Source organism: Gopherus evgoodei, chromosome 17 (genome assembly GCF_007399415.2).
Source record: "Gopherus evgoodei ecotype Sinaloan lineage chromosome 17, rGopEvg1_v1.p, whole genome shotgun sequence".
Taxonomy (NCBI): Eukaryota; Metazoa; Chordata; order Testudines; family Testudinidae; genus Gopherus; species Gopherus evgoodei.
Window position 1 is genome coordinate 947536 of NC_044338.1, and position 24860 is coordinate 972395.

Genomic DNA, 24860 nt, shown 5'->3' on the forward strand with positions numbered 1-24860 from the left:
CTTCATAATTGATGAGGGGGAAGAATGACAGAGCAGGAGGAGAGCGAGTGGCCTGGCCTGTGTGCGTTGCAGCCTTTGGCAGGGCTGAAGCCAGGGCCCGAGCCTAGGCGAACCGGATCTCTGTTCACGCATGCCCTGCTCTGCCCTGCATTGGGAGTTGACCAGAGGGCCACTGGCTGACATTCTCTAGTGACCCATTCCCACAGCATCTGGGCTCATTCCCCCTCTAATGCGGGTGGTAGGAAGGGCCTGCTGAGTCTAATGAACCATCCAGGCCGGCTCCTGTACCTGGGCCAGGCCAGAGGGTACCTTCCCCAGATGGTTCTCGCCGGGCAGGGAGAGGCTGGCACTGACGGATCAGCCTGAGGTGGCTGCCTCAGGGCAGGGGACACCAGGCGAGCAAAGAGCCCTGGCTTCTCCAGCCAGGAGCCGAGTTGGAGGAGCCGTCGGTGCCTCCTGGAGGGGAGAGGGGGGTTTGGCAGGTCTGTGCTGCCCCCCCAGAGTGTGGAGGAGGGGCAGTTAGCCGGTACCCCTCTCCTCCCACCATGCGGTCAGAGGGGAGCCCAGCGACCTGTGACGGACAGGAATGGCAGTGGTTTGGAGCTGCCTGCAGAGAGCTCATCCCAGAGCAGTGAGGGAACCTGTGCTTGTGTCCAGACCCCTTCCTGCTGGAACAGGGGGTCAGCCCCCCTCCTTCCCTCCCTGTGGGGAGAGACAGCCCCTCCCCCCCAAAAATGTTGTGTCAGTTGTGGGCAGCTGTGAGTGCAGTGCCTGAAGGTCCTGATCCCCCCAGGGTCTAACTCTAGGGAGGGGCTGAACTGCTGGGCACTGCCAGCCGTGCCTGCCCTCATCTCTCTGTCTTCTGAACAGGTACGACCCCTACAGCAAAGTGTTCTCCAGGGAGCACTACGCCCACGAGCACATGCAGCACGCCCGGCAGGAGGCCATCCGCACCGCCGCCCGCGCCCGGAGCTGGGGACTCATTCTCGGGACTCTGGGGCGCCAGGGCTCCACCTCCATCTTGCAGGTAGCTCCAGAGATGTGTCTGACCTGCAGCTGGCTTGGCTTGGGGATCAGACTTCCCCCAGCCCTGCTCTGTGGAGCCAGATCCCCCAAAGGGCTCGATTAAGCTTCGCTGCGCCCCAGGAGCAGGAAAGAGAAACTGGCTTTTTCTCAGAATCCATCCTCCCTTCTGGGATCAGCTGCTGCCCCTTCTTCGCTGCTGTCCAGGAGCCGTCTCTGCCCCACTCAGGACCACGTATTGGGGTCTGCAGCACTCCCCCTCCAAGCCCCGCTGCTGTCCTGGCACTTGCCCGGTTGTGCCTCCTGTGTGGCTGGCTGCATGGATGAGCGGCTGCCCATCATCCCCCTGGCCTCACCGTGCAGTGGGGCGGGGAGGGGATCCCGCCTGGCCAGTGACTTGCCTCGTGGCCCTGGCTCATGCCCATTGATCGCCATCGACCAGGATTTCTACAGCTCGGGAGCAGAGCTGGCAGGACAATTAGCAGAAGATGAGAGGGAACCAGTGCCAAGGCCTCATTAAACGGGCCCCTTGCTGGAGAGAGCCGGCCCCCTCGAGCCCCACGCTGGCCACACAGCAATTAATTCTCAGCTATTTTTAGTTTGGTGATGTGAACTCGGGATTGGTTTTCCTTCCCTATCCTGGCCCAGTGCCAAGGGCCAGGCAGGACTGGGGCTCTGCAGTGCTGCATCCTTGCTGAGTTCAAGGCATGGCAGCAGCTCCTGAGGCTGGGACTCCACCTCCTGCCCCGTCTTGGCCTCATCCATTTCCCACTGGCCCTGCCCCAACACATTCCAGGGCTAGCGCAGGGACACCACGTAACTGCTCCACAGCTGGCTAAGGCCGCGGTGACGTGATGGGAAAGAGGCACCTGCTGCATCCCTGGGTGCCCCCGCCCCACATCCCACTGTGCAGCCTGGGGTCACGCCCAGAGCTCCCCCCCCCCCCGCCACACTTCCATCACATGGAAGACAAGTTGGGGGGTTCACTCAAGTCCAAGTCACAAAACCGCCCTCAGCTTGGCACAGCACAGCGAGCAGGCAGCTCTTGGGCCGTGGGGGAGGGGGCTGCAGGGCTAGAATAACACAGGGCTGGCATGGGGGCTGCTCTGGGTCAGGGAGGGCAGGGCCCAGGGCTGGGGTCAGAGGGGAGGTGCATCAGACTGGAGGGGCAGCACTGAAGTAACTGGGGGAGTGGGGCTGGGGGGGCAGGGCCCAGGGCTGCTCTGGGGGCTCCTGTGGGTCAGGGAGGGCCCAGGGCTGGGGGCTGCTCTGGGACGGGGGGCAGGGTACTGGCAGCACTGGAGAGGGGGAGCAAGAGTGGCTGCAGTCTTAGCTGGGCCCTTCCGCTGATGATGCCGGGGAGAGCAGACCTGGGGCCTGCAGGAGCTCGGGCCCTCACGGGTCAAGACAGAGCATGATGCTGCCGGTGGCTTAGAATCATAGACTCTCAGGATTCGGAGGGACCTCAGGAGGAATCTAGTCCAACCCCAACTAAATCATCCCTTCTTCCTGGCTGCTGTGGCAAAGGCCATGACAGCCAGAAGGCAGAGCAGAGGCAGAATGACCAGTGATGGCTGTGCCAGGATGGAGGGAAGCCCACCCAGCCCCTGCTGCGAGCTGCTCCCTCCAAGAGCCTGCTGCAGGCAGCCCAGGAGAAGGCTGCTGCTAACGAGCACAGATTGTTGTCATTGAACAGTAATTACTTCATTAGGCTCAGCTGCGAGTGTTGAGGGTGGAGCTGAGCAAAGCTGCTGTTTGGGCCTGATGGGGTCTGGGCTCCAGCTGCTCTGCTGCTGGCGCTGCACCCTCGTGTCCCCCATTTGCTGTATGGGAGCTGTCTCAAGGAACTGATAGTCCTCCAGAGAGGCCTGGGAGGGGCAGTGAGGGTGGGGGAGCTTGTCCTGCTGCTGCTTCTATCTGGGCAGAGAGAAGCCCCCTCTCTGGGCTCAGCCTCCTGTCGAATGGGCCCGATCCCGTCCCCCAGTAGCTCTCCCTGCTGCAGCAGTGATGACTGGAGGGACCGGGGGCCTCCAGAGTCTTATAGTATCGACTACCCCACACCCCCATCCCAGGGGTCAGGCCCCCATGCTCCTGAGGCCCTTCCCGGTTGTACTGGGCAGCCCCTCCCCTGCTCGTTGCCCCCCCTTTGTTCTGGCAGAGCCTTACCCAGGGTTCCTGACGGGGCAGCAGAGGCTGCATTGCCCAGGGAGTGACACGTTCCCTGCCCCCCGACGGGCACTGCCGCCTGGGGGCTCTCCTAACACTCCCGATGTCTTGTTCCCCACAGCACCTGGAGGGGCGGCTCCAAGCCCTGGGCCTCCCGTTCATCAGAGTGCTGCTCTCCGAGATCTTTCCCAGCAAGCTGCAGCTGTTCCCCGACGTGGACGCGTGAGTGTGGGCCTTGCTCTGCCTGTGTCTGCCCTGGGTCCTCTGTATCCTGTCTCACCTGGCCTCCTCCCACAGCTGCCATCACAGCCCCGTCCCAGGTGGTTCCTCCCTGCTGGACCCTGCTCTCCGGTGAGGGTGACCCCGCCTCTGCCCCGAGCCCTGGCCTGTCTCCTCTGCATGGGGGGAGGCGGGCCTGGGCCAGTGCATATATGTAGGAGGCGCTGTCCTTCACGTGTGCCAGATGTCCAGTTTATTCCCCTGTCCAGTCTATGGGGCTGGCTGGGCAGACCCTTGGTGCCAGGCTGAACCCCAGCCTGGTGCTGCCCCTCTGCACATGGGTGGTTGGATGTGATGGTCTTGTACGAGGCCCCTGTGGCCTCCTGAGGCACTCGCTTTGTCAGTGGCATGTGGGCCCTTCTCCCTTTGGGAGCTCGGAGGCAGGCGCACTCTGATGTGGGGCCCTCAGAGACTGGGTGTCACGGAGTCCCCGGGCGATGCTCTGGAGCTGCTCCCCACAAAGCCAGTCAGGACTCTGGGGAGCCTCCTCTCCCTCAGAGCAGAGTTGTTCAGGGCAAGAAGCTCACACGGCTTCACCTCCTGGGTCTCTCCTCGGAGCATTCAGCATCCTCTGCCCCTCCGTGCGCTTCCCACAGCGAGTCCACCCCAGCGGGGTCCTGGGGAAGCCACAGGGTCCTGCACCCCCACTTTGCAGTCAGACGTGACTCTCAGCCAGCCAGTAACACAGAGGTTTATTTGATGACAGGAACAGGGTCTAAAACAGAGCTTGTAGGTACCATGAACTGGACCCCTCGGCTGGGTCCATTCTGGGGGCAGTGAGCCAGACCCCCACGTCTGCACTTCACTCTTCGTCTTCAGGCAGCTCCAGACTGAAAAACCCCCTCCAGTCTCTCCTCAGCCCCTTTCCCGGGCCAGGAGGGCACCTGATCTCTTTGTCTCCAACACCTTCAGCTGGCACCTTGCAGACGAGGGGCCCAGGCCATCAGTTGCTAGGAGACAATGTCAGGCATTTATGTGCACTGGCCCTTTGCTCTGTAGCAATCACACCCCCTTATTGCACCACCTAGATATTAAGATCTGCCATGGGGACACTGAAGAACGCACACAGTATTCAGAGAAAACATGAAGAACATTCCTAGTTCATCACACTGGGAATGGGCTTAAATCCAGTCTCTTGTTACTGTACGAGCAGGAGTCTCTGCCCAGGGGGCCGTGGGGCAGGGATGAGTCTTGGTGATTTCATTAGGGCACTGGAGCAGCAAGGCCTTTGTCTCTACTCCAGGATGTTGGAGTGTCGCTTCCTGGTGTCACCCAGACCCAGGGACTTGTCCTAGCACAGGTGCTGTGTCAGCAGAGCTGGCCCTAGGCATCAGCAGGCCAAGCAATTGCTCAGGGCCCCGACCAGCTTCTTATGATACGTTGTGGGGACCCTAAATGGGCCACACCTCCTGTCTGTCAGTGTCTCCCACACTCCCCCAATGCCGCCCCAGCTGTGGGAATGGGGCACAGGCCCCCTGGAAATGCTCTGGTTAGTGTCAGCGGAGAGCTCAGCTCTGGCTGCTGGAGACTCCTGGGCAGTGGCTTGTGGGGCTGATGCATAGAGCCTGAACAGGAAGCCACAAGGCCCCCCATCCCCATCCTCTGACGCTGTGGTGGTGAGGTACCAAGCATGTGCTCCAGAGAGGTCCAGCATGGCCCCCCCACCCCGATAGCTGGGGGCAGGACCCAGTTTGGAGATGCCTAGCTGGGATCAGAGGGGCTACCCCCAGGGGACTCAAGCAGGCCCCCAACTCTGGGATCCCATGTGGCCATGAGCCCCTTGCTGTGTCCTAGTTCAGCAAGACTCGTCCATGTGGAGCCACCCACCTGCTCCCAACATGGCCTGTGTCTTGGAGTGCCTGCCCACCATGCTCTGTGAGGCAGGCTCTGCATTTGTCTGTCCTCCCCAGGGGTCATCTTCACTGCATTGCTATTCTCCAGGGCTTGTCCGGGCACCATCCCACGTCCCCTCCCATCCTCTCCCATGCGAGTGTCTGCAGAGCCACCCCTCACCCTGCAGAAGCAGGTCACCCCCTTTCTCCTGGCTGTGGGCCCCAGGGTTAGCGACCTGCGGGGAATGAACACCACTGCCCAGTGAGGTGCCTGCAAATCTCCCTCCCTTATTGCAGGGGGTGGTTTGTGGGGTGGCCCCCCAGCTGTGTGCCTCAGTGCTCGGAAAGTAGCCTCTCCCAGCCCTGCACGTTTGACCCTGGGCTCTGAAATAGTCCTGAGTGCCGGGGCTGCTTCGTGCGACACTCTTCGCTCGGCTGGACTTGGCTAAACATGATGGAGAACAGGACAGGTTCCTGGTGACAGGGATGCAGCCCAGGCCAAGCTGCAATAAACCTGCCGAGCGCTGTTTGCTGCTTCGCAGGTTAGCTGAGCAGGTCGTGGCGGGGCGGGCAGCCCCAGGCCCCTGCAGCTTTTGGGCCCAGACAGTGCCCTTGTCACAGTGAGCTGGAGGATCTGGCCTTTCCAAAGGACGATAATCACTCTGTGGCCTCTGTAGTTTCAGAGCTCCCTTGTGTCCTCTGGGTCCCTGTTCCTCCCTCTGCCCTGAATGGCCAAGCCTCTGACCCTGGCAGCAGCTCCTCAGACGTGGGGAGTGGCCGTAAAGGCAGCCACTGAAGGTCCCCAAAGCCTCCACCTTTGCTGCTACTCGGGGCACAGTGTAACACCCTCCCCAGCAAATGCAGCCTGTGTGCCCCCACATACTGGGGATTTGCCCACCCTAAGGAGCTGACAGAGTCTGAGACGGACCCCCACCGGGGGAGGTCAAGCTAGGCCAGCAACGACAGTGCTCACAGGTGACTGCCCAGCACCCTGTGTGGGCCAGGAGGTATCTGTTGGCCCCTGTCCCTGCTGCACTGTTCCTAGCCCATGGGATCACCGGGCAGCGTACGAGCAAGTCTCCCATTGCTGCTGCGTGAGGCCCTGCCCAGTGGGTTGGCAGGAGAGAGCAGACCCTGTCTGCAGCTGTGGCCTGAAGTAGGTGGGTAACGTGACCCCTGTGCTTCCTTTGCAGGTGGGTGCAGGTGGCTTGTCCCCGGCTCTCCATTGACTGGGGAGGAGCCTTCAGCAAGCCGCTGCTCACGCCCTACGAGGTAAGAAGTTCCTGGCAGCCCTCTGTCTCGCCTTGGCAGAGGTGGGATGGGATTCGCCCCGGTGCCCAGCAGCACAGGGAGAGGAGTCGGTAGACCTGACGGACAAGGCTCAGGGCCCAGAATGGACATTCCCTTGGCTGAACTTGTTCCATAGCACAGATCAGCCCAGCTGGCCCCAAGCTCCCCAAATGCCTCCTGCTCCTCCACGAAGTGCCTGGCCCAATGCAGGCGAGTTGTGAGGAAGGCAGAGGCTCTGGGAGCCGGGCACAGACAAATAACAGCAGGGGAACTTTGAGCCTGGCTGTGACTGGGCTGCCCCATTGCTGCAGATAGGGACTAAGGGGCCAGCAGCACGTTATTTTAGGGAAGATTTATGGACACGTTTGTAATTCTCTGCCTGGTCTGCGTGTCCCGTCGGGTGCGGGTGGGAGAGCCAGTCACAGCCACCTCCACATGCTTCTGCAGACCACACAGAGCGCTGCAGGCTCGTTCTCTGTGTGCTCCCAGTCGTCTCTGCTCCCCCCACCACATCAGAGTGAGCACCTGGAGTGTTCCTAATGCTCTGTCATGATTTAATATGCTTCCCCGCAGCAGTGCCCAGCCAGGGACCCCGCGCTGCGAGCTTCCCCGCAGCAGTGCCCAGCTAGGGACCCCAGCGCTGCGAGCTTCCCCGCAGCAGTGCCCAGCTAGGGACCCCAGCGCTGCGAGCTTCCCCGCAGCAGTGCCCAGCTAGGGACCCCAGCGCTGCGAGCTTCCCCGCAGCAGTGCCCAGCCAGGGACCCAGCGCTGTGAGCTTCCCCGCAGCAGTGCCCAGCCAGGGACCCCAGCGCTGCACGCTTCCCCGCAGCAGTGCCCAGCCAGGGACCCCAGCGCTGCGAGCTTCCCCGCAGCAGTGCCCAGCTAGGGACCCCAGCGCTGCGAGCTTCCCCGCAGCAGTGCCCAGCCAGGGACCCCAGCGCTGCGAGCTTCCCCGCAGCAGTGCCCAGCCAGGGACCCCAGCGCTGCGAGCTTCCCCGCAGCAGTGCCCAGCCAGGGACCCCAGCGCTGCGAGCTTCCCCGCAGCAGTGCCCAGCCAGGGACCCCAGCGCTGCAAGCTTCCCCGCAGCAGTGCCCAGCTAGGGACCCCAGCGCTGTGAGCTTCCCTGCAGCAGTGCCCTTTTAGTACCAGCACCTCAAAAAGCTGGCGACTCTGATTTGAGTTTAATGCTCCTAGCCATTATACTAAGTCGTTCAAGTGTATATGTGGAGCAGTCTGAGCCCCCAGCGCCTGCTGAGAGTGGCTGGTACACTGGTTGTTTCTCCATGCGACTCCCCTGTGGAGGATCTGGGTCCTTTGTTGTGGTGACATGACTTTGCACCCATCCAGGCTGCTGTGGCTCTGAAGGAAATCGAGTGGCAGCAGACTTACCCCATGGATTTCTACGCTGGCCAGTCCCTGGGGCCCTGGACAGTCAACCATGCCAGCCACAAGCCCCAGAGGGGCACCAGCCAGCCAACGCAGGTAAAGGACCTGCAGTGGGACTGCAAGGAAGATGGGTCCCTGGGGTGACACAAGCTCTCACTGCTGCCTCCTCCTGACCTGTTTCTCTTGGGGTGATGCTGGGGAACATGGCCACAAATCTGCCTGAGCCAAGGCCTTGGCTCCTCCTGAGCCTCACCCCTCCCCTTTCACCCTAGGCAGTCAGGCGGCAACACCTTGTGCTGCCTGCACCTGACCACCAGAGGATTGTGCAGGTGCTCAGAGCTTTGTACCTGTTGTATGTGGACAAAGGCAGGAATAGGAGGGAGCTGGGCCCTGGCCCTGCACTTTCCCTTCTCTGCCCCCCAGCTGGTGGCCCCAGTACTCCCTAGGGATGGAGGGGACAGTGCTAGAGCCCTGGACAACGAGACACCAGCCCTTGGGACAGGTTTGATTCCTGCTTCTCCAGGTTTTGGGTTTTCCTGTTGACAAGGAAGCCACCCCTCAACCTGCAGCCTGCGCTGCCTGGGCTTTGCCATGTGCTGAGAGCACCACCCAGTGGCTCCAGCCAGTGGCTGGTGACCATGAAATGCTGGGTGTCAGTCCAGTGCTCAAAGGCAGCTGGGGCCGCCACCCTCCCTTATGCTCCCGGTTGGCCTGGAAAGGGGCACAGACTTTCACTTAAGGTCATGTGGCAAATGGACCCAGGATTTACAGCCTCAAGCTCCGAATCCGAAGCCCGTTCCGATGGTGGCCCCATGCTGCGGCTGTGTGTGTCAGAAGGAGTCTGTAGCAGGGATGCTGAGCAGCTTTCCTTGCTGTGGCTCCCCTAGAGGCCAGCTCCATCTGGGGTGGAGCAGGCCCAGCAGAGTCCTCTGGGGTCATTGCTGAGCCAGCTCACCCCACTGGTCAGCGCTCCTGCTTCCTACCATGTGTGGCAGAGTTGGGTGCTCTCTGGGCTAGGCTCAGACCAGGGCTCCCAGCTCTCGCAGGGTGTGTCACAATACCCTAGCACAAGGAGCTGGTGTCTGGAGGACTTTCTGGGAAGTGATTTATGGGGCCAGCAGGACTGGAGTGGCTATGAGAAGCTGCAGTCTTGTCTGATCAGTATCAGCTGTTCCTGGTGAGAGATGGGACGGGAGCAGGCACTCCTCTGAGTTATTGTAGCTGTTGCTGTAACAAGTGGCAGCTGCTCAGTATCTGTCTGGAGTGTGATAAGCAGAAGCAGCACAAAGGGCTGTCACAGCCTGTCACTTGTTCACTGTAGGGCAATGCAGGAGCATTGATTGGTGTCATCTGCCTAGGAGATGAGGGGAGGCTTAGCGTGCCCATAAATCCACTCTGCGAGCATGACTTCCAGCATGTGAGCCTTCTCCAAGATAACCTAATAGGGGCCACAAGAGGAGTGGGGCAGGTGCGTTTCAAGAGCAGCAGCTGGGACTGGGGAGCAGGTGTGATGATAGGATGGTGCTGGCAGAACCCTGGGGCAGGATCCTCTTCTGAATGGTCTCTCTCTCTCTCACTGGTAGAGGAAGCTGCCTGAACCTGTGGTACCAGTGGATGCTGGTGTGGGGAAGAAATGCACCAACTGCAGCTGTCAAGACGAGGCCCCATTGCAGCCAGAGCACCCCTGAACACCCAAGCAATGGGGATATCAGCAGGTACAGCCCTGCAGTTACCAGCCTGGAAACAAGCACTCCCAGCTTTGCTCTCAGGAAAGGCTGTCTCTGACTTCAGAGCTGGTGAAATGGGCCCGATCAACAGCCCTGTAGATTAACTGACTGGCATCCAGAGCAGGTACAGAGTAGGCAGCGGCAGGGCCACTCTCTCACTGCCCTGGAGAACCATCTCTCAGTGTCTGGCCCATTCAGCCCAAAGTGTCTCCACGGAGGCTGCCTGAAAGGACCAGCTGTAGCAGTGGTTTCTGTGATAGGAACTGTTCCCTGGGCACTGGACTGAGATCGCCTGTTGAGGAACATGTGTCCAGACCATGATTAATTTGCATTGAAATGTCCCGTATGTGCTACAGAGAGGTGGAAATGGCCATGCAAAGGCCCTTCAACTCTGCTGGGTTTCAGACATAGTCTCACTAACAGGATGTTGAGAAGCACAAAGTTGGGAACAGTGCCAAGGTTCCGATTGTGTTCTGCCTGGGGAACATGGATTTTAGGCCAACACACTGCTCTGTTCCCCTTGGTTGCCTCAGCCCCAGTGTGCAGACATCAAGGCTAAGCCGGGGGGCAGCAGTAAACCCTAACTTACACACTGTAGTTAGCTTGATAAATTTGCCAGTTGCAGTGGAGGGACAGATTCTTTGTCAGTTTGTGTTTCACCATCCATGGTTTGCAAAATCCTCTTTGAAACTTGGAAATAAAGTGTCCTCAAGCCACAGAGTCCTTTCATGTGTGGGCAGATGTGGACTCTTCCCCCCGGGGCCTTGGTTCTACTCACAAAGCAGCCTTCACCTGCTCTTACAAGTGCCTGCCCAGGGCTGCTCCTGATTACATTGATATAAAGAAGAGAAACAAGCCCCCTGTCTCTGTCAGAGCTGATGTTAACTTGCCTCTCCTGGGGGGGTTGTCTTTGCTCTGTCACTAGTGGTGCTGCTGGGGGTGGCAGTGGGAGAAAGAGGATGCAGGGGCAAGGGATAGAGGGGCTCACAGCAGAGGGGGACAGGGCAGGCCCTGTAAAACTACTGACTTTCCAAGAAAAAAAATCACTCAATGGAAGCCAGATCCCAAAGTTGTGTTGCTGCTCCTCTATACCAACCCACAGCCCCCTGCTATCCCAGCCCTGGGCTCCTGCCGGTGCCCCTCACTCCTGACCTGCAGCCCCCTGCTCTCCCAGCCCTGGGCTCCTGCTGGTGCCCCTCACTCCTGACCTGCAGCCCCCTGCTATCCCAGCCCTGGGCTCCTGCCGGTGCCCCTCACTCCTGACCTGCAGCCCCCTGCTCTCCCAGCCCTGGGCTCCTGCCGGTGCCCCTCACTCCTGACCTGCAGCCCCCTGCTCTCCCAGCCCTGGGCTCCTGCCGGTGCCCCTCACTCCTGACCTGCAGCCCCCTGCTCTCCCAGCCCTGGGCTCCCGCCGGTGCCCCTCACTCCTGACCTGCAGCCCCCTGCTCTCCCAGCCCTGGGCTCCTGCCGGTGCCCCTCGCTCCTGACCCGCAGCCCCCTGCTATCCCAGCCCTGGGCTCCCGCCGGTGCCCCTCGCTCCTCACCCGCAGCCCCCTGCTATCCCAGCCCTGGGCTCCCGCCGGTGCCCCTCGCTCCTGACCCGCAGCCCCCTGCTCTCCCAACCCTGGGCTCCCGCCGGTGCCCCTCGCTCCTGACCCGCAGCCCCCTGCTCTCCCAGCCCTGGGCTCCTGCCGGTGCCCCTCGCTCCTGACCTGCAGCCCCCTGATATCCCAGCCCTGGGCTCCCGCCGGTGCCCCTCACTCCTGACCCGCAGCCCCCTGCTCTCCCAGCCCTGGGCTCCTGCCGGTGCCCCTCACTCCTGACCTGCAGCCCCCTGCTCTCCCAGCCCTGGGCTCCTGCCGGTGCCCCTCACTCCTGACCTGCAGCCCCCTGCTCTCCCAGCCCTGGGCTCCTGCCGGTGCCCCTCGCTCCTGACCCGCAGCCCCCTGCTCTCCCAGCCCTGGGCTCCCGCCGGTGCCCCTCACTCCTGACCTGCAGCCCCCTGCTCTCCCAGCCTTGGGCTCCTGCCGGTGCCCCTCACTCCTGACCTGCAGCCCCCTGCTCTCCCAGCCTTGGGCTCCTGCCGGTGCCCCTCGCTCCTGACCCGCAGCCCCCTGCTCTCCCAGCCCTGGGCTCCTGCCGGTGCCCCTCACTCCTGACCTGCAGCCCCCTGCTCTCCCAGCCCTGGGCTCCCGCCGGTGCCCCTCACTCCTGACCTGCAGCCCCCTGCTCTCCCAGCCCTGGGCTCCTGCCGGTGCCCCTCACTCCTGACCCGCAGCCCCCTGCTCTCCCAGCCCTGGGCTCCTGCCGGTGCCCCTCACTCCTGACCTGCAGCCCCCTGCTCTCCCAGCCTGGGGCTCCTGCCGGTGCCCCCCGCAGCCCCCTGCTCTCCCAGCCCTGGGCTCCTGCCGGTGCCCCTCACTCCTGACCTGCAGCCCCCTGCTCTCCCAGCCCTGGGCTCCTGCCGGTGCCCCTCACTCCTGACCTGCAGCCCCCTGCTCTCCCAGCCTTGGGCTCCTGCCGGTGCCCCTCGCTCCTGACCCGCAGCCCCCTGCTCTCCCAGCCTGGGGCTCCTGCCGGTGCCCCCCGCAGCCCCCTGCTCTCCCAGCCCTGGGCTCCTGCCGGTGCCCCTCACTCCTGACCTGCAGCCCCCTGCTCTCCCAGCCCTGGGCTCCTGCCGGTGCCCCTCACTCCTGACCTGCAGCCCCCTGCTCTCCCAGCCTTGGGCTCCTGCCGGTGCCCCTCGCTCCTGACCCGCAGCCCCCTGCTCTCCCAGCCCTGGGCTCCCGCCGGTGCCCCTCACTCCTGACCTGCAGCCCCCTGCTCTCCCAGCCCTGGGCTCCCGCCGGTGCCCCTCACTCCTGACCTGCAGCCCCCTGCTCTCCCAGCCCTGGGCTCCCGCCGGTGCCCCTCACTCCTGACCCGCAGCCCCCTGCTATCCCAGCCCTGGGCTCCTGCCGGTGCCCCTCGCTCCTGACCCGCAGCCCCCTGCTCTCCCAGCCCTGGGCTCCTGCCGGTGCCCCTCACTCCTCACCCGCAGCCCCCTGCTCTCCCAGCCCTGGGCTCCTGCCGGTGCCCCCCGCAGCCCCCTGCTCTCCCAGCCCTGGGCTCCTGCCGGTGCCCCTCGCTCCTGACCCGCAGCCCCCTGCTCTCCCAGCCTTGGGCTCCTGCCGGTGCCCCTCACTCCTCACCCGCAGCCCCCTGCTCTCCCAGCCCTGGGCTCCTGCCGGTGCCCCTCGCTCCTGACCCGCAGCCCCCTGCTCTCCCAGCCCTGGGCTCCTGCCGGTGCCCCTCGCTCCTGACCTGCAGCCCCCTGCTCTCCCAGCCTTGGGCTCCTGCCGGTGCCCCTCGCTCCTGACCCGCAGCCCCCTGCTCTCCCAGCCCTGGGCTCCTGCCGGTGCCCCTCACTCCTGACCTGCAGCCCCCTGCTCTCCCAGCCTTGGGCTCCTGCCGGTGCCCCTCGCTCCTGACCTGCAGCCCCCTGCTCTCCCAGCCCTGGGCTCCCGCCGGTGCCCCTCACTCCTGACCTGCAGCCCCCTGCTCTCCCAGCCCTGGGCTCCTGCCGGTGCCCCTCGCTCCTGACCTGCAGCCCCCTGCTCTCCCAGCCTTGGGCTCCCGCCGGTGCCCCTCGCTCCTGACCCGCAGCCCCCTGCTCTCCCAGCCCTGGGCTCCCGCCGGTGCCCCTCGCTCCTGACCCGCAGCCCCCTGCTCTCCCAGCCTGGGGCTCCTGCCGGTGCCCCCCGCAGCCCCCTGCTCTCCCAGCCCTGGGCTCCTGCCGGTGCCCCTCACTCCTGACCTGCAGCCCCCTGCTCTCCCAGCCCTGGGCTCCTGCCGGTGCCCCTCACTCCTGACCTGCAGCCCCCTGCTCTCCCAGCCCTGGGCTCCTGCCGGTGCCCCTCACTCCTGACCTGCAGCCCCCTGCTCTCCCAGCCCTGGGCTCCCGCCGGTGCCCCTCGCTCCTGACCCGCAGCCCCCTGCTCTCCCAGCCTTGGGCTCCCGCCGGTGCCCCCCGCAGCCCCCTGCTCTCCCAGCCCTGGGCTCCCGCCGGTGCCCCTCGCTCCTGTCCTGCAGCCCCCTGCTCTCCCAGCCATGGGCTCCCGCCGGTGCCCCTCGCTCCTGACCTGCAGCCCCCTGCTCTCCCAGCCTGGGGCTCCTGCCGGTGCCCCCCGCAGCCCCCTGCTCTCCCAGCCTTGCCCTTCTCCCCGCCTGGCAGGCGGAGCTAGGCCCGGCCCCAGGGCTGCTGGCTGCCTAGAGCCGGACAGGCTGGGTGCGGCCATGGCCTGTACTGGGCCAGCGGGGGGCGTCCCAGGGCCCCTCACCCCGGCGCGGTGGTGAACGCGGGCTCCAGGCTCGGGCTCGGCTGGGGGGGGAGGGGCTGTGCTGGGCCCCTCACGGCTGGGCCGCCCCGGCTCCGCCTCAGCACGCGCTGGCCAATGAAAACCCCCATTCAGCCCCATGGCGAAGCCGGATATCCGGTCCTGGGAGCGCTCCGGCTCCTGGGTCTCCATGGTTACGGCCAGAACGCGCGCAGCCTCCGCGAGCGGAGCGGGGCCGCGCGGAGCTGGTGACCGTGAGCGCGCCCCGCCCCCTGCAGCGCGTGCTCGCTTCTCTCCCGCAGGAGCGCGGCCCCGAGCGCGGGCGTGCGAGGCGCTGGAGGCGGCGGCCGCGGCTTTCGGGGCGCTGGGGCCCAGCCGGGGCCGCCCCGGTGCGCGCTGGAGCAGCGCGGGGACTCGCGCTTCCCGTCTCGCTTCGCCGTTCGGGAGCCGGGCCGCCCCGCAGCAGCTTCTCGCGGGCCCTGGGGGCACGGAGCGCGGCAGCGCGCGGCGCTGAGCGGGGAGCTGCTCCCGCCGCCGGGCCCCTGCGGGACGCTTCCTGCCTGGGCCGGGGGTGGCAGTGCGCGGAGGGAGCTGCCTTGGGGTGCGGCTGCCGGCGCGGGGCTCAGCCGAACGCGGAGCGATGGGAGCCCTGCCCGGGGCACCGGCAGGGCAGGCGAGGGCTCTGCAGAGGAGCAGATCTAGTGGGTGGAAGCTGAAGCCAGACAAGTTCAGGCTAGAAACAAGGCACAAATTTTGACCGCAGTAACAGCCCGTGGGCCGTGTACCTGGGGTCGTGCGGATTCTCCGGCGCATGGACTCTAAATACGAGACGGCTTTGGGAAAGATACTCCTTGAAGTTACGGGGTTGATACAGGAATCACTGGTTGAAATTAAATGTTCTGTGTTCTACTGGAGGACAAACAATGATCAGACTATTTCTGGTGTTAAAAATCCACAATTCTTCTCATGGCTCAGAAGATGCGGCCAGGTGGAGTTTTGTCATAGGAGATGGATATTTGGTGATGTGATCTATAATACGTGGAACTCCAGTTGAGCTGTCATCTGTGTGTCTGCGTAGGTTCCACAGGTCCCTATGTTCTGCCACCTGGATGGGCTGAGGACAGGGCATTTGCTGCCTCACTTCAGAGCCAGAATTTCTTTGGTGAAATAACTCAGGAGAATATTAAAACCTCCCTGCCTTCACTCTCTACATATTTCCCATTTTCTGCAATCTCATTTTGTAGAGCATCAAAGCACTAGCATGAGGAGCCTTATAATGGAAAGGCCACACAAATCTGCTGTGTAGTTTTTCTTGTGGTCTCTATGGAGACTTATCTGGCTGCTCTGAGTGGTATTGATGGGAGTCCCAGATCTTGGCCAGAGAAAGTATCTGCAGAGACACAGAACGAGGGGTTGGTGCAGAGCATTGGGATCTCACATAGCCTTTATGCCCCAAAGTGTCCCCTCAAAGAAAACCAGCTACTTGGCCAAACTTGGTGCCAAAGCTGCTACTTTCTAGCTCTAGAAAAGATTCCATCTGCCCCTCTGCTAGTGCCAAGGCATTTGGTACATTCCCCCTCCTAGCTGAGAAGTTCTTGTGCACATCCAGCCCTGAGGAGCTAGATGTAATTTCACTCCTTGCAGTTTGTCCCATATCAAGTGCATTTTCTCAAAGGAAGAGCCTTGAGTGTGACAGTCTTGCTTGCCAAACCTAGGCCAGATCTTTGGCTGAGACATTTTCCTGGAACATACAGTAAGCTTCATTCCAAAAAAAGAAGAGCTGGGCGCAGGCGGGGGGGAGTTGGGGGCTCTGCTGGGCTTCTCACACTGTTCATACTAGCCACTTTTGAAGTGGAATTGGCGGTATCTGAGGCCAAGGGTACTTCCCTGAAAAGAGCCTGAGTCAAGAGCTTCTCTTAAAAGGATTCTCTCTGAAAACACCTGTTCCAGAGCAACACAACCCGTGTCTCAATAGAAGAGAGAACATTGCAGTGATGACACTGTCCCAGTTCCCAGATGGGATTCGTACCCTCTTCTAGGTGCTAACAGGACAGTATTGTGGTCTCTCTGCAGCTGTAGAGCAGGTGAAGAAATCCCAGTTGTTGCTGTTAGGGGGAGATGATAGTGTTTTCCGGGAACGATCCCTGAAGACCACACAATACTGCTGATGTACTCCTAGATCTAGGTGAGGGTAGGAAAAGTTCTGCAAGTCTTCAGGGGAGTAGGCAGATCTAGGCTAAGGTGCCTTAGGTTGCTGTGACGGGATTCTGGCTGATAGGAGCATTTTGCCCTCTTGTGGTAGTTGTGCTAATTGCAGGATTTAAAACTATCCAACATTATGTGTTTTCAGCATTTGCACCCTGATAGGTGGACAGTTCATAGTCACTGTAGTAAACGGATAAGTGATACCCCTGTGACCATAAGGAACAGACTGCGGGATGACCACTTCCAAAATTGCTTGAGCTAAAAGTCATTCTCCGTAGTACCAAGACACATCCTATGGGTGAGCCAAGCATGGGAGGTGAGAGAACCAGTATTTGCAGGTATGATTGTCTAGTAGAGGATGGTGACAATACAGTGGCAGGTCTGGCTTCAGCCAGCAGAGGGCCATGATTGTCCGAGCTCAAGAACAGGTCAGAATCTATCCAGCAGTGGGCTATGCGTGCACACACAACTCTGCTGTGACTGTATTGCAAGCCTTGAACCACTGCGTAGGAGGGTGGGCACCCAGGTGCTAGCAGAGATTATTCAGTGAAAGGGAGACCTGCCCTGTCTCCACCCCAGGCAGACAAGCTGCCACAACTTTCCCATGTTCCTTCTGAGTTAGGCTCAGCTTTCTAAAGGCTTTTGAGACGGGCTGTAGGGAATGCTGCATGCACAGTAGAAGTAGCGCCGCTCTAAGGGGTGCTCAGACCCCTTGGTAGCCTGCATTTCAGAGTGAGATAGGCCCAGAGAGAACAGTTACGTGCTCTTGGGTTTGGTGTTGCTCATTTCGCTGAGCTGCTCTTAATTATGAAAGGGCTGCAGCTGGACAAGCACTTTGCAGAAAGCAAGTTTGAGTCAATTCTTTCAAAGATGTAATTTTTCACACTCTGGCTACGAGTGTCTGCAGCAGTTTTCATGGACTAAGAAGTAAGGGAATAACTCCCGCTCCTGAGCTGCAGCATAGCAACTGCCTCCTGTCTCGACTGAGTTCTCCAGCCAAACACAACAGAGCTTGACTTGCCTTGTGCTAAATAGTTCAGGCCAGTGCACATCAACCCCTCACCTGCAGCCCCTTACCCTACAGCTCTTGTCAGGATGGAGCAAGGGGGACCAGGAAGAAAGCACCAAACCAGCTTTCACCTGTACCCTGAACAGAACGGAACCAAAGGTGTGTGTGTGGTAAGGACCTGCACATGCCTCTTAACCCTGTAGTACCTGCCTCCCCTCAAACATGTCCATCGGGCTGGTTTGTAGAAGTACTGAGGCATGCGAAGAATGCAGATAAGCACCTGGTAGGATTTTTTAAAGCACTACAACTCCCATGGAGTTAGGCACTTTAGAAAAGCCTGTGTGGTGCCTGTCTGCAGGTGCCTGAAGACCTTTACAAACCTGGCCGTTTATGCAAGGATAGCACAATGCTTTACAAGAGGTCAGTGCTGCTAATGGCAGCCTAGAAGAGGGAGGTGACTTGCCCAGCGACACACAGTGAGTCACTGCAGAATTGAAAATGTAACGCCAGAGTCCTGGCTCTCTGCTCCCTTTAACTAGACAGTACAACTTCAAAACTCTCTCTGTCTGCTGTAAAGTAGATATTACCTTGCTGTGTGTTCAGCTGTGGACAGCAATAGAAAAGTGATATTAAAGACCCCACTGCATGCATGCAGCCTGCTCTGTGGCTCTCACTCAAGCCCGGAGTTACTCTAGAAAGGCCTGTGTACGAGAGAAGCACAGACCAGCTTTGGGGAGTGCGACTGGAAAAGAAATGGAGGAAGATCTATCCCCAAAATCAGTACCACTGTTGACGCTAGTTGCCTGTTAGTAGAAAGTTCAAGGACTGAGCTCCCCTGGCTCCTAGAGAGGAGCTGTCCATGGCAGCATCAGGGCATGTTGGTGAGGTAGGGGTGGGAGCGAAGCCTGCCCAGTCACAGCCTCTGACTGCAGGACTGTACTGCTTCACTAGCGCAGCATTCCCTGAGGAGGCCTGTTGACATTATTCTCCGAGGAGGAGGGTGGATCAGCGAGGTGTGCAATGGATGCCCTGAGCTGCGTTCCGGTAAGGAATGACTGAACTACTCATGCTAATGGATTCCAGGCAGTGATGTTTCACACACTGTCCTATACGGTTTGACTTTGAGGGGCTTGGATGGCACTGGTCTCTTGGCTGCTTGTACTTACTTCTTAATGGTCCTGGTGTAATGATGCCAGTGACTGCTGTAGTGTAAGGTTCTCCGTTGTGCGGCCCTGCTTTGCTCCTGTTCCCAGAAATGGCTTCGAACAGCTAGGGCTCTGACAGTGGGAGCTAACTCACAGCAGAGTCAATGTTCACCATGGGACCAGCAGGCCATAGGTGAAAGCTCTGCTTCTTTCTCCTTCATTGTGATGGCTCTGCATAGGAGAAGGGCTTGGGCCTGCCTCTCACCGCTAACAGAGCTGCCATTTTGAGCCCCACTTCTGCTGTTGGGAGCAATCTTCCCCTCTGCCCCCTCAGCTGAATGAGCCTATTTAAGGGTCTGCAGATGTCTCCTCTTCCCACTAGTCAAAGGTATTGAAGGGGAAATAGGTAGGGCAGCTAGAACTTGGGCCTGAAGAGAGTAATGTCCAACCCAATGAAACCTCCCCCATCCCCTTCCAAATCTCACCTGTCCTTCCGTATTTTCTGTCCGCTCCACCCATCTTACTCTATCCCCCTTCTCAGCTGTGGTACAACTTCCAGCCAAGCCCACCCCCTTCTCCATTTCAACTTTTATTTTATTTCAATACGAACTGTCTCCAGTTTAGATTCATTCCTGACCCCACTAATTCTGTATCTGCCAAAGCCATTCAGCCCCAGTCACCCGCAATGGGGTGCACACTGAACAGAGCCAGAGGTTTCCAGGCACTGCTGATACGAAACCCAGAACCACAAGCCAAGCTTCTTACTCAGCTCTTTGCCTTGCCTTATAAACAAGAGAGCACTGCTAGTAAGTGTCTGACAACGTGATGAGGCTGACGCATGAGGCTGGGGTGATGGTACAAATGGAAATCATCAACATGTTTCACAGACAGTTACGCAACTCAGACCCCTGAGTCCAAGCTTGTCTGTATGCCTGGAATGTATTTGGAACTGTTTCCTCAGCCCGGAAGGGGGCAGACAGGAGAAAATGTGTGTGGAGCAGGGAGGAGAGTGTTGAGAGGGGGCAGAGATGAAACATAAAGGGGGATGTGTGGACAGGAAGGAAGGAGTATATGCTGCAGAGGGGAGTCATGCTGGATCACGGCAGGCAGGCAGGTGTGGAGAGAGGAGGTCATTCTCTACCCCTGGTGTCTGCATTTGGCAAGGAGCAGAGGCACATGGTCTCAAATGAAATATCTCCCCCCTCCCGCATTTATCCCACAGAATCTTCCAGTTGTGTCTGAGTCACTCTTGCTCCAGCTCCCTCTCTCCTTGTTTTTGATGGAAGCTTTCCATGGAAACCCATGCTGGGCTGGGCCACTAGCTGGGATAAACACATGGGTGAATCACAAAGGCCACTCAGCCAAGAGCTGTCAGCTGGTAACAATAGCATGTGCTACATAAAGACGCCAACTCTGAAAAAGCCAGATTCTAGCTGCAGCTCCAGTAAAACTAAAGTGAGGGTGGGCCACCAGGCTGCACTCTAGGGGAGATCCGGCCCTAGAACCATGTCTCCTCTGACCAAGAGATCCCTATGCTCCCGTCTGACAGCAGCCCTCTTCCAGGAGTACAGCAGAGAAGCAGGATTTCATGGGCCCTTTGTGCAGAGACACGTTGGGGCAAAAGACTCTTTCCCAGCAGAGGACAGAACAAAAGAAGGCAGGATACGCCAGGCCTTATCCCTTCTGATGCAAAATAGGGATCTGCACCTGGCTCTTAACCCAGGTAAAAACAAACCCAAACCCAAGGCTTTTATTAGGTTCTTACGCCAATCTCCAGAAGTAAGATGCAAGGAGTTGAGATCAGGACATCTAAGACTTTCTTTCTACATTAGACCATATAATTTATTTGTTCTTTGTTGTTGGTTAAAGTCTAGCTATCACAAAGTCTAGTTTTGTTCCTCTTTGTTTTTGGCTGCTCTCTCAGGTCAAATTCTATGATTTTTAGATATCTGTAACAAGTTACAAAACCTGCTTGCAGAAGTGCCTTGGGAAGGTGGTTCAATCAGGCTTCGGCCCCTTTGTGCTAAGAGCCGCAAAAATTTGTACCTTCTCTGATGTCCATGATGATGCAAGTAAGAGCTGATGTGCATAAGGACAAGGTCATACAATTCTGATGGGCTGCTTTGTAGGGCAGGAGGAGGTGGCAGAATCCCAGTACAGAAAGGAGTGAGTCATGTCACAGACCATAAGTAGCTACAAAACATAATAGTTCAGCCTCAGTCGTGGCAGAGACAAGGCCCAAATCCCCCCCTCCTCTGGCTTGCCTCTACCCTTCAGCACTGACAGCTGTATGAGTTCCAAGCTGCTTGGAAACATACAAAGTGGGGTTCTAGTTTAAAAGAATCCATTATATTTTTAAGAACTCTTTGGGAAACAAAATTAGCTCCACTGTGTAAGTTATGGCTTGAATTCCTGATGGAAAAATAAAGCTGGAGCCCCTTCTCTCCTGGGATGATTGTGGGGGCGGAAGGATGGCCAGACCAGATGTGCATGGGTGGCATTCTGAGTTGCTCTCTCCACTTTTGCAGTCCTTTCAGTGCCCATGTGCATGTGCTGCATGTTGTCTGGATAACCCCTACCTTCCTTGCTATGAAGGGCCTTCATCTAGGGAAGTGATTTGAAGAGCCTAAGGATTTTCCTTCCTCTGAAAAATACCTCTAGAATCTGATTCAACCCATTCTAGCAGATGAAATCCCTCCCACTGGTTTGACTGGGGTCTTGAATTGGCCCATAAAAGAACAGGAATGATTCAGTCTTTAGACCAGTGGTTTTCAACCTTTTTTTTCATTTGCAGACTCCTACAAAATTCTGAATGGAGATGCAGACCCCTTCAGAAATCTTAGACATAATCTGCTGCTCCCCAGGGGTCCATGGGCCACAGGTTGAAAACCAGTGCTTTAGACAAGAGCTTGTGCCATCATGGGGTTTGTGCTGGAGGGAAGACTAATGTTCCCAGGGAGGGGAGGGGACAAACAAAACCCCTAAAGCCTTCACCTTCTTCATGATCCCCTTGGGTATCTAAGTCACTACCTCAGTCCACAGCCAGGCGTTAGCTGACCTAGCTGAGTGCAAATTCACTGTCACAAAAAGATGGTCTTGGGAGCTGGGGCAGTGGGTTAAGACAGAGTCACGGCATCCACGTGTTTGCTGCAAATAATTTAGTGGCAGATGCAGCCAGAGTGCAGTTGCTCAGTCTGACACTTGGAGGTTGAGTTTAAGAACAGGACTGTTAGGGGAGGGAGAAAATCTCAAATTGCTCTCTGGAGCAGCCTTGGGGCCCTTCATGTCTGGAATGGTTTGATAACAACTTGGCCACCGCTCATGAAGTTTAATGACAGGGTTGAGCAATACCCAGAAGACATGATCCACCACAGAGAGCATCACACAGGGTAGTATCAGAGCCCCACTTGATGTTTTGCCTCAGTGGGAGAGAGACACAGGCTTAGCTATCTGGTAGGTGAGGCACGAGAGCTAGACAGAGACGATATCTGGCTGGGTGTGGCCAGCATTGCTAAGATGTGTAATGTATTTCCTCTTTACAGCTCCTCTGTGACAGGAACTAGAATAGTGCTGCCATCTACAAACCCACCAGGCCCCATCCAGAAGAAGGGGGGTTGTTCCCCAAGTAGTTGTCCTTATGGGTGCTCTTCTTTGGGTGCACCTAGGTGTCCGTGTGCCTTCGGAGATTTTCAGCAGCAGTGTCCAAGTCTATGCCCTACACATCCTCGTGCCAGTGTGAGGACATAGTGGGAAGGGTAGACTTGAAATCACTCCAGTTCCTTCTCAGCTGCCTGTGGTCTGAGACAGAGCCTTGTGGTGTCCATTAGTTAGCTTGCAAACTTGCTTTTCTGACTCATGCTATCTAAATGGGTCTTGGGCTGTATTCTGTTAGGCCATGCCATGTCCTGATCGCACCCTGCCCCTTGGGTTACAGCTCATGCTACTAGGGCAGGGGTAGGCAAGCTGATTTTCAGTGGCACTCACACTGCCTGGATCCTGGCCACCAGTCAGGTGGGGGGAGGGCTCTGCATTTTTATTTAATTTTAAAGGAAGCTTCTTAAACATTTAAAAACCTTATTTACTTTACATACAACAATAGTTTAGTCATGTATTATAGACTCATAGAAAGAGACCTTCTAAAAAGGTGAAAATGTGTTACGGGCCTGCGAAACCTTAAATTAGAGTGAATAACTGAAGACTCGCACAGCACTTTGGAAAGGTTGCCAACCCCTGTGCTAGGGCATGGTCCACAGAGGGCTCTGCTTAAGAACCATTTTGGACAGCTGTAGGGTTGCAGCTGGACACCTATTGGCACCGTTTCCAGGCTCTGCTATCACCCATATTTCCAGAGCAGAGGCTGTCTTCCCATCAGTATTAGACCCTGCTCCGCAGCATCCCCTGCCACAGTCTGGGCACAGCTCAGGAGTCACCTGAAGGGGCGCGTCCCTACGGACAAATGTGTGAAAGAAGGGAGCTGTTATGTGTAGTGTAACTAGGGTTCTTCACAGGGTGTTGTCCCCAGGGTGCACCCCTACCGGCCCTCATCCCTTCTGCCTCAGAGGCCTGGTGTCTTGTTGCGATGGAAGGACAGGCAGGTGCCAGGGCCCTCAGCCCAGTGCGTGAGGATGGATCAGGGCAGCCGGGGACCCATGGGCCAGGACAAGCATAGACTCTCCAAGCAGCGGCAGGTGGGCCCAGACCTTGTTACTGTACAAGTGGCTGCTGCGCCCGTGCAGAGTCCAGCCCGTGCCCAGGGCCGAGCCCTTCCCTGCAGGGAGACCCGCTCTGCCCAAGCGCTGTCCCCCCACCCCATGGCAGGGGCGGGGCTGGGAGCCACACAGCAGCCCCCACCGCCGCCCCGCCCCGCCACGGCCCCGGTGACCGGTCCGCGCAGCAGCGCCCAGGCAGCGCGAGCGGCTCCGAGCTGGTGCCCTGGGCTCGTGCGGAGGCGCGGGCTGGGGGCGCCACGTGCTCGCTCCGGAGCAGTACGCAATTAGCGTATGCAAATAAGCCTTAACTGCAGCCGCTTTGGGCGAAGGGGGGCTGTAACCCGGGAACGAGAATAGACGCCCCCCCGCGCTCTGCCAGCAGCGCCCAGGCCCCGACCCCGACGTCCCCCGGCCAGCAGCGCCCGCTCCCCGACGTCCCCCTCCCCCAGCCAGCAGCGCCCGGGCCCCGACCCCCCGGTCAGCAGCGCCCGGGCCCCGACCCCCCCGGTCAGCAGCGCCCGCTCCCCGACCGCGACCCCCCGGCCAGCAGCGCCCGGGCCCCGACCCCGACCCCCCGGCCAGCAGCGCCCGCTCCCCGACACCCCCCCCCCCGGCCAGCAGCGCCCGGGCCCCGACCCCCCCCGGTCAGCAGCGCCCGCTCCCCGACCCCCCCCCCCCGCCAGCAGCGCCCGGGCCCCGACCCCCCGGTCAGCAGCGCCCGCTCCCCGACCCCCCTCCCCGCCAGCAGCGCCCGGGCCCCGACCCCCCGGTCAGCAGCGCCCGCTCCCCGACCCCCCCCTCCCGCCCAGCAGCGCCCGGGCCCCGACCCCGACCCCCCGGTCAGCAGCGCCCGGGCCCCTACGCCCCCCCCCCCGCCAGCAGCGCCCGGGCCCCAACCCCGACCTCCCGGCCAGCAGCGCCCGGGCCTCGCCCCCCCCAGCAGCGCGCGCTCCCCGACTCCCCTTCCCCCCCCAGCCAGCAGCCCCAGGGCCCCCCCCAACAGCTCCCGCTCCCCGACGTCCCCCTCCAGCAGCGCCCGCTCCCCTACCCCCTCCCCCGGCCAGCAGTGCCCGGGCCTCGCCCCCCAGCAGCGCCCGCTCCCCGACTCCCCTTCCCCCCCCAGCCAGCAGCGCCAGCCCCCCCCCCAACAGCTCCCGCTCCCCGACGCTCCCCCCCCCCCCCGCAGCCAGCAGCGCCCGGGCCCGGCGGGTCCCCCGGCCTGAAGCGACCCGGGCAGGCTGTGCCGGGGCTGGGGCGCTTGCCTGGCCCGGGGAGGGCGGGGTGTGTGTTGGGTTGTCCCGCGGTGGGGGGGGGCGGGCTTGGGGCTCCTTGCCAGCCCCCCTCCCCCCGCCCCCAGGCTCGGGTTGTGCAACCTGTTGACTGCGCGTCCCGCCCCCCGCGACGGGTCCGGCCCAGCTGGCGGGACACGGCGAAGCGCCCTCAGTGCCCGTCGGGCCAGGCCCCGGGCGGCTCCGGGTCCAGCGCGGCTGGAGGCGGCAGCAGGCAAGCGGGAGCTGGCGGGGGGGGGTATGGCCGGGAGGGGGCACAAGGCTGTGACTGACGTTAGGTTCTGGGGTGCGGGGGGTGGGGGTGGCGCGCTGCCCCCCCAACCGCCCCCCCCATGGTTGGGGCTGGACTAACCACCGCCCCCCGTTCTCCAGCGAGGGGGGCTGTCCGGACTATGAAGGAGGCAGAGACATGACGCCCCCACCCCCGCCGCCCCCGGGTTTCGTGTTGCCGTTTCCCCTTGACAAACGCAGGAGGCGCCCCGC

General features: G+C 60.3%; 2 protein-coding genes across 2 annotated transcripts in view; one reads left to right on the forward strand and one right to left on the reverse strand.

Annotated features, from left to right (window-relative positions):
* The window catches only part of DPH1 (diphthamide biosynthesis 1), a 60050-nt gene extending 49626 nt beyond the window's left edge, over positions 1-10424 (forward strand). Inside the window, exons 8-12 of the mRNA XM_030536274.1 lie at positions 871-1027; positions 3311-3411; positions 6494-6572; positions 7939-8073; positions 9561-10424. Coding sequence (XP_030392134.1) covers positions 871-1027; positions 3311-3411; positions 6494-6572; positions 7939-8073; positions 9561-9665 — 577 coding nt within the window. The 3' untranslated portion in view covers positions 9666-10424. The remainder of the gene's footprint in view (positions 1-870; positions 1028-3310; positions 3412-6493; positions 6573-7938; positions 8074-9560) is intronic.
* The window catches only part of LOC115636335 (protein ABHD15-like), a 575307-nt gene that overhangs the window by 283766 nt on the left and 266681 nt on the right, over positions 1-24860 (reverse strand). The gene's annotated exons all lie outside the window — the stretch shown is intronic.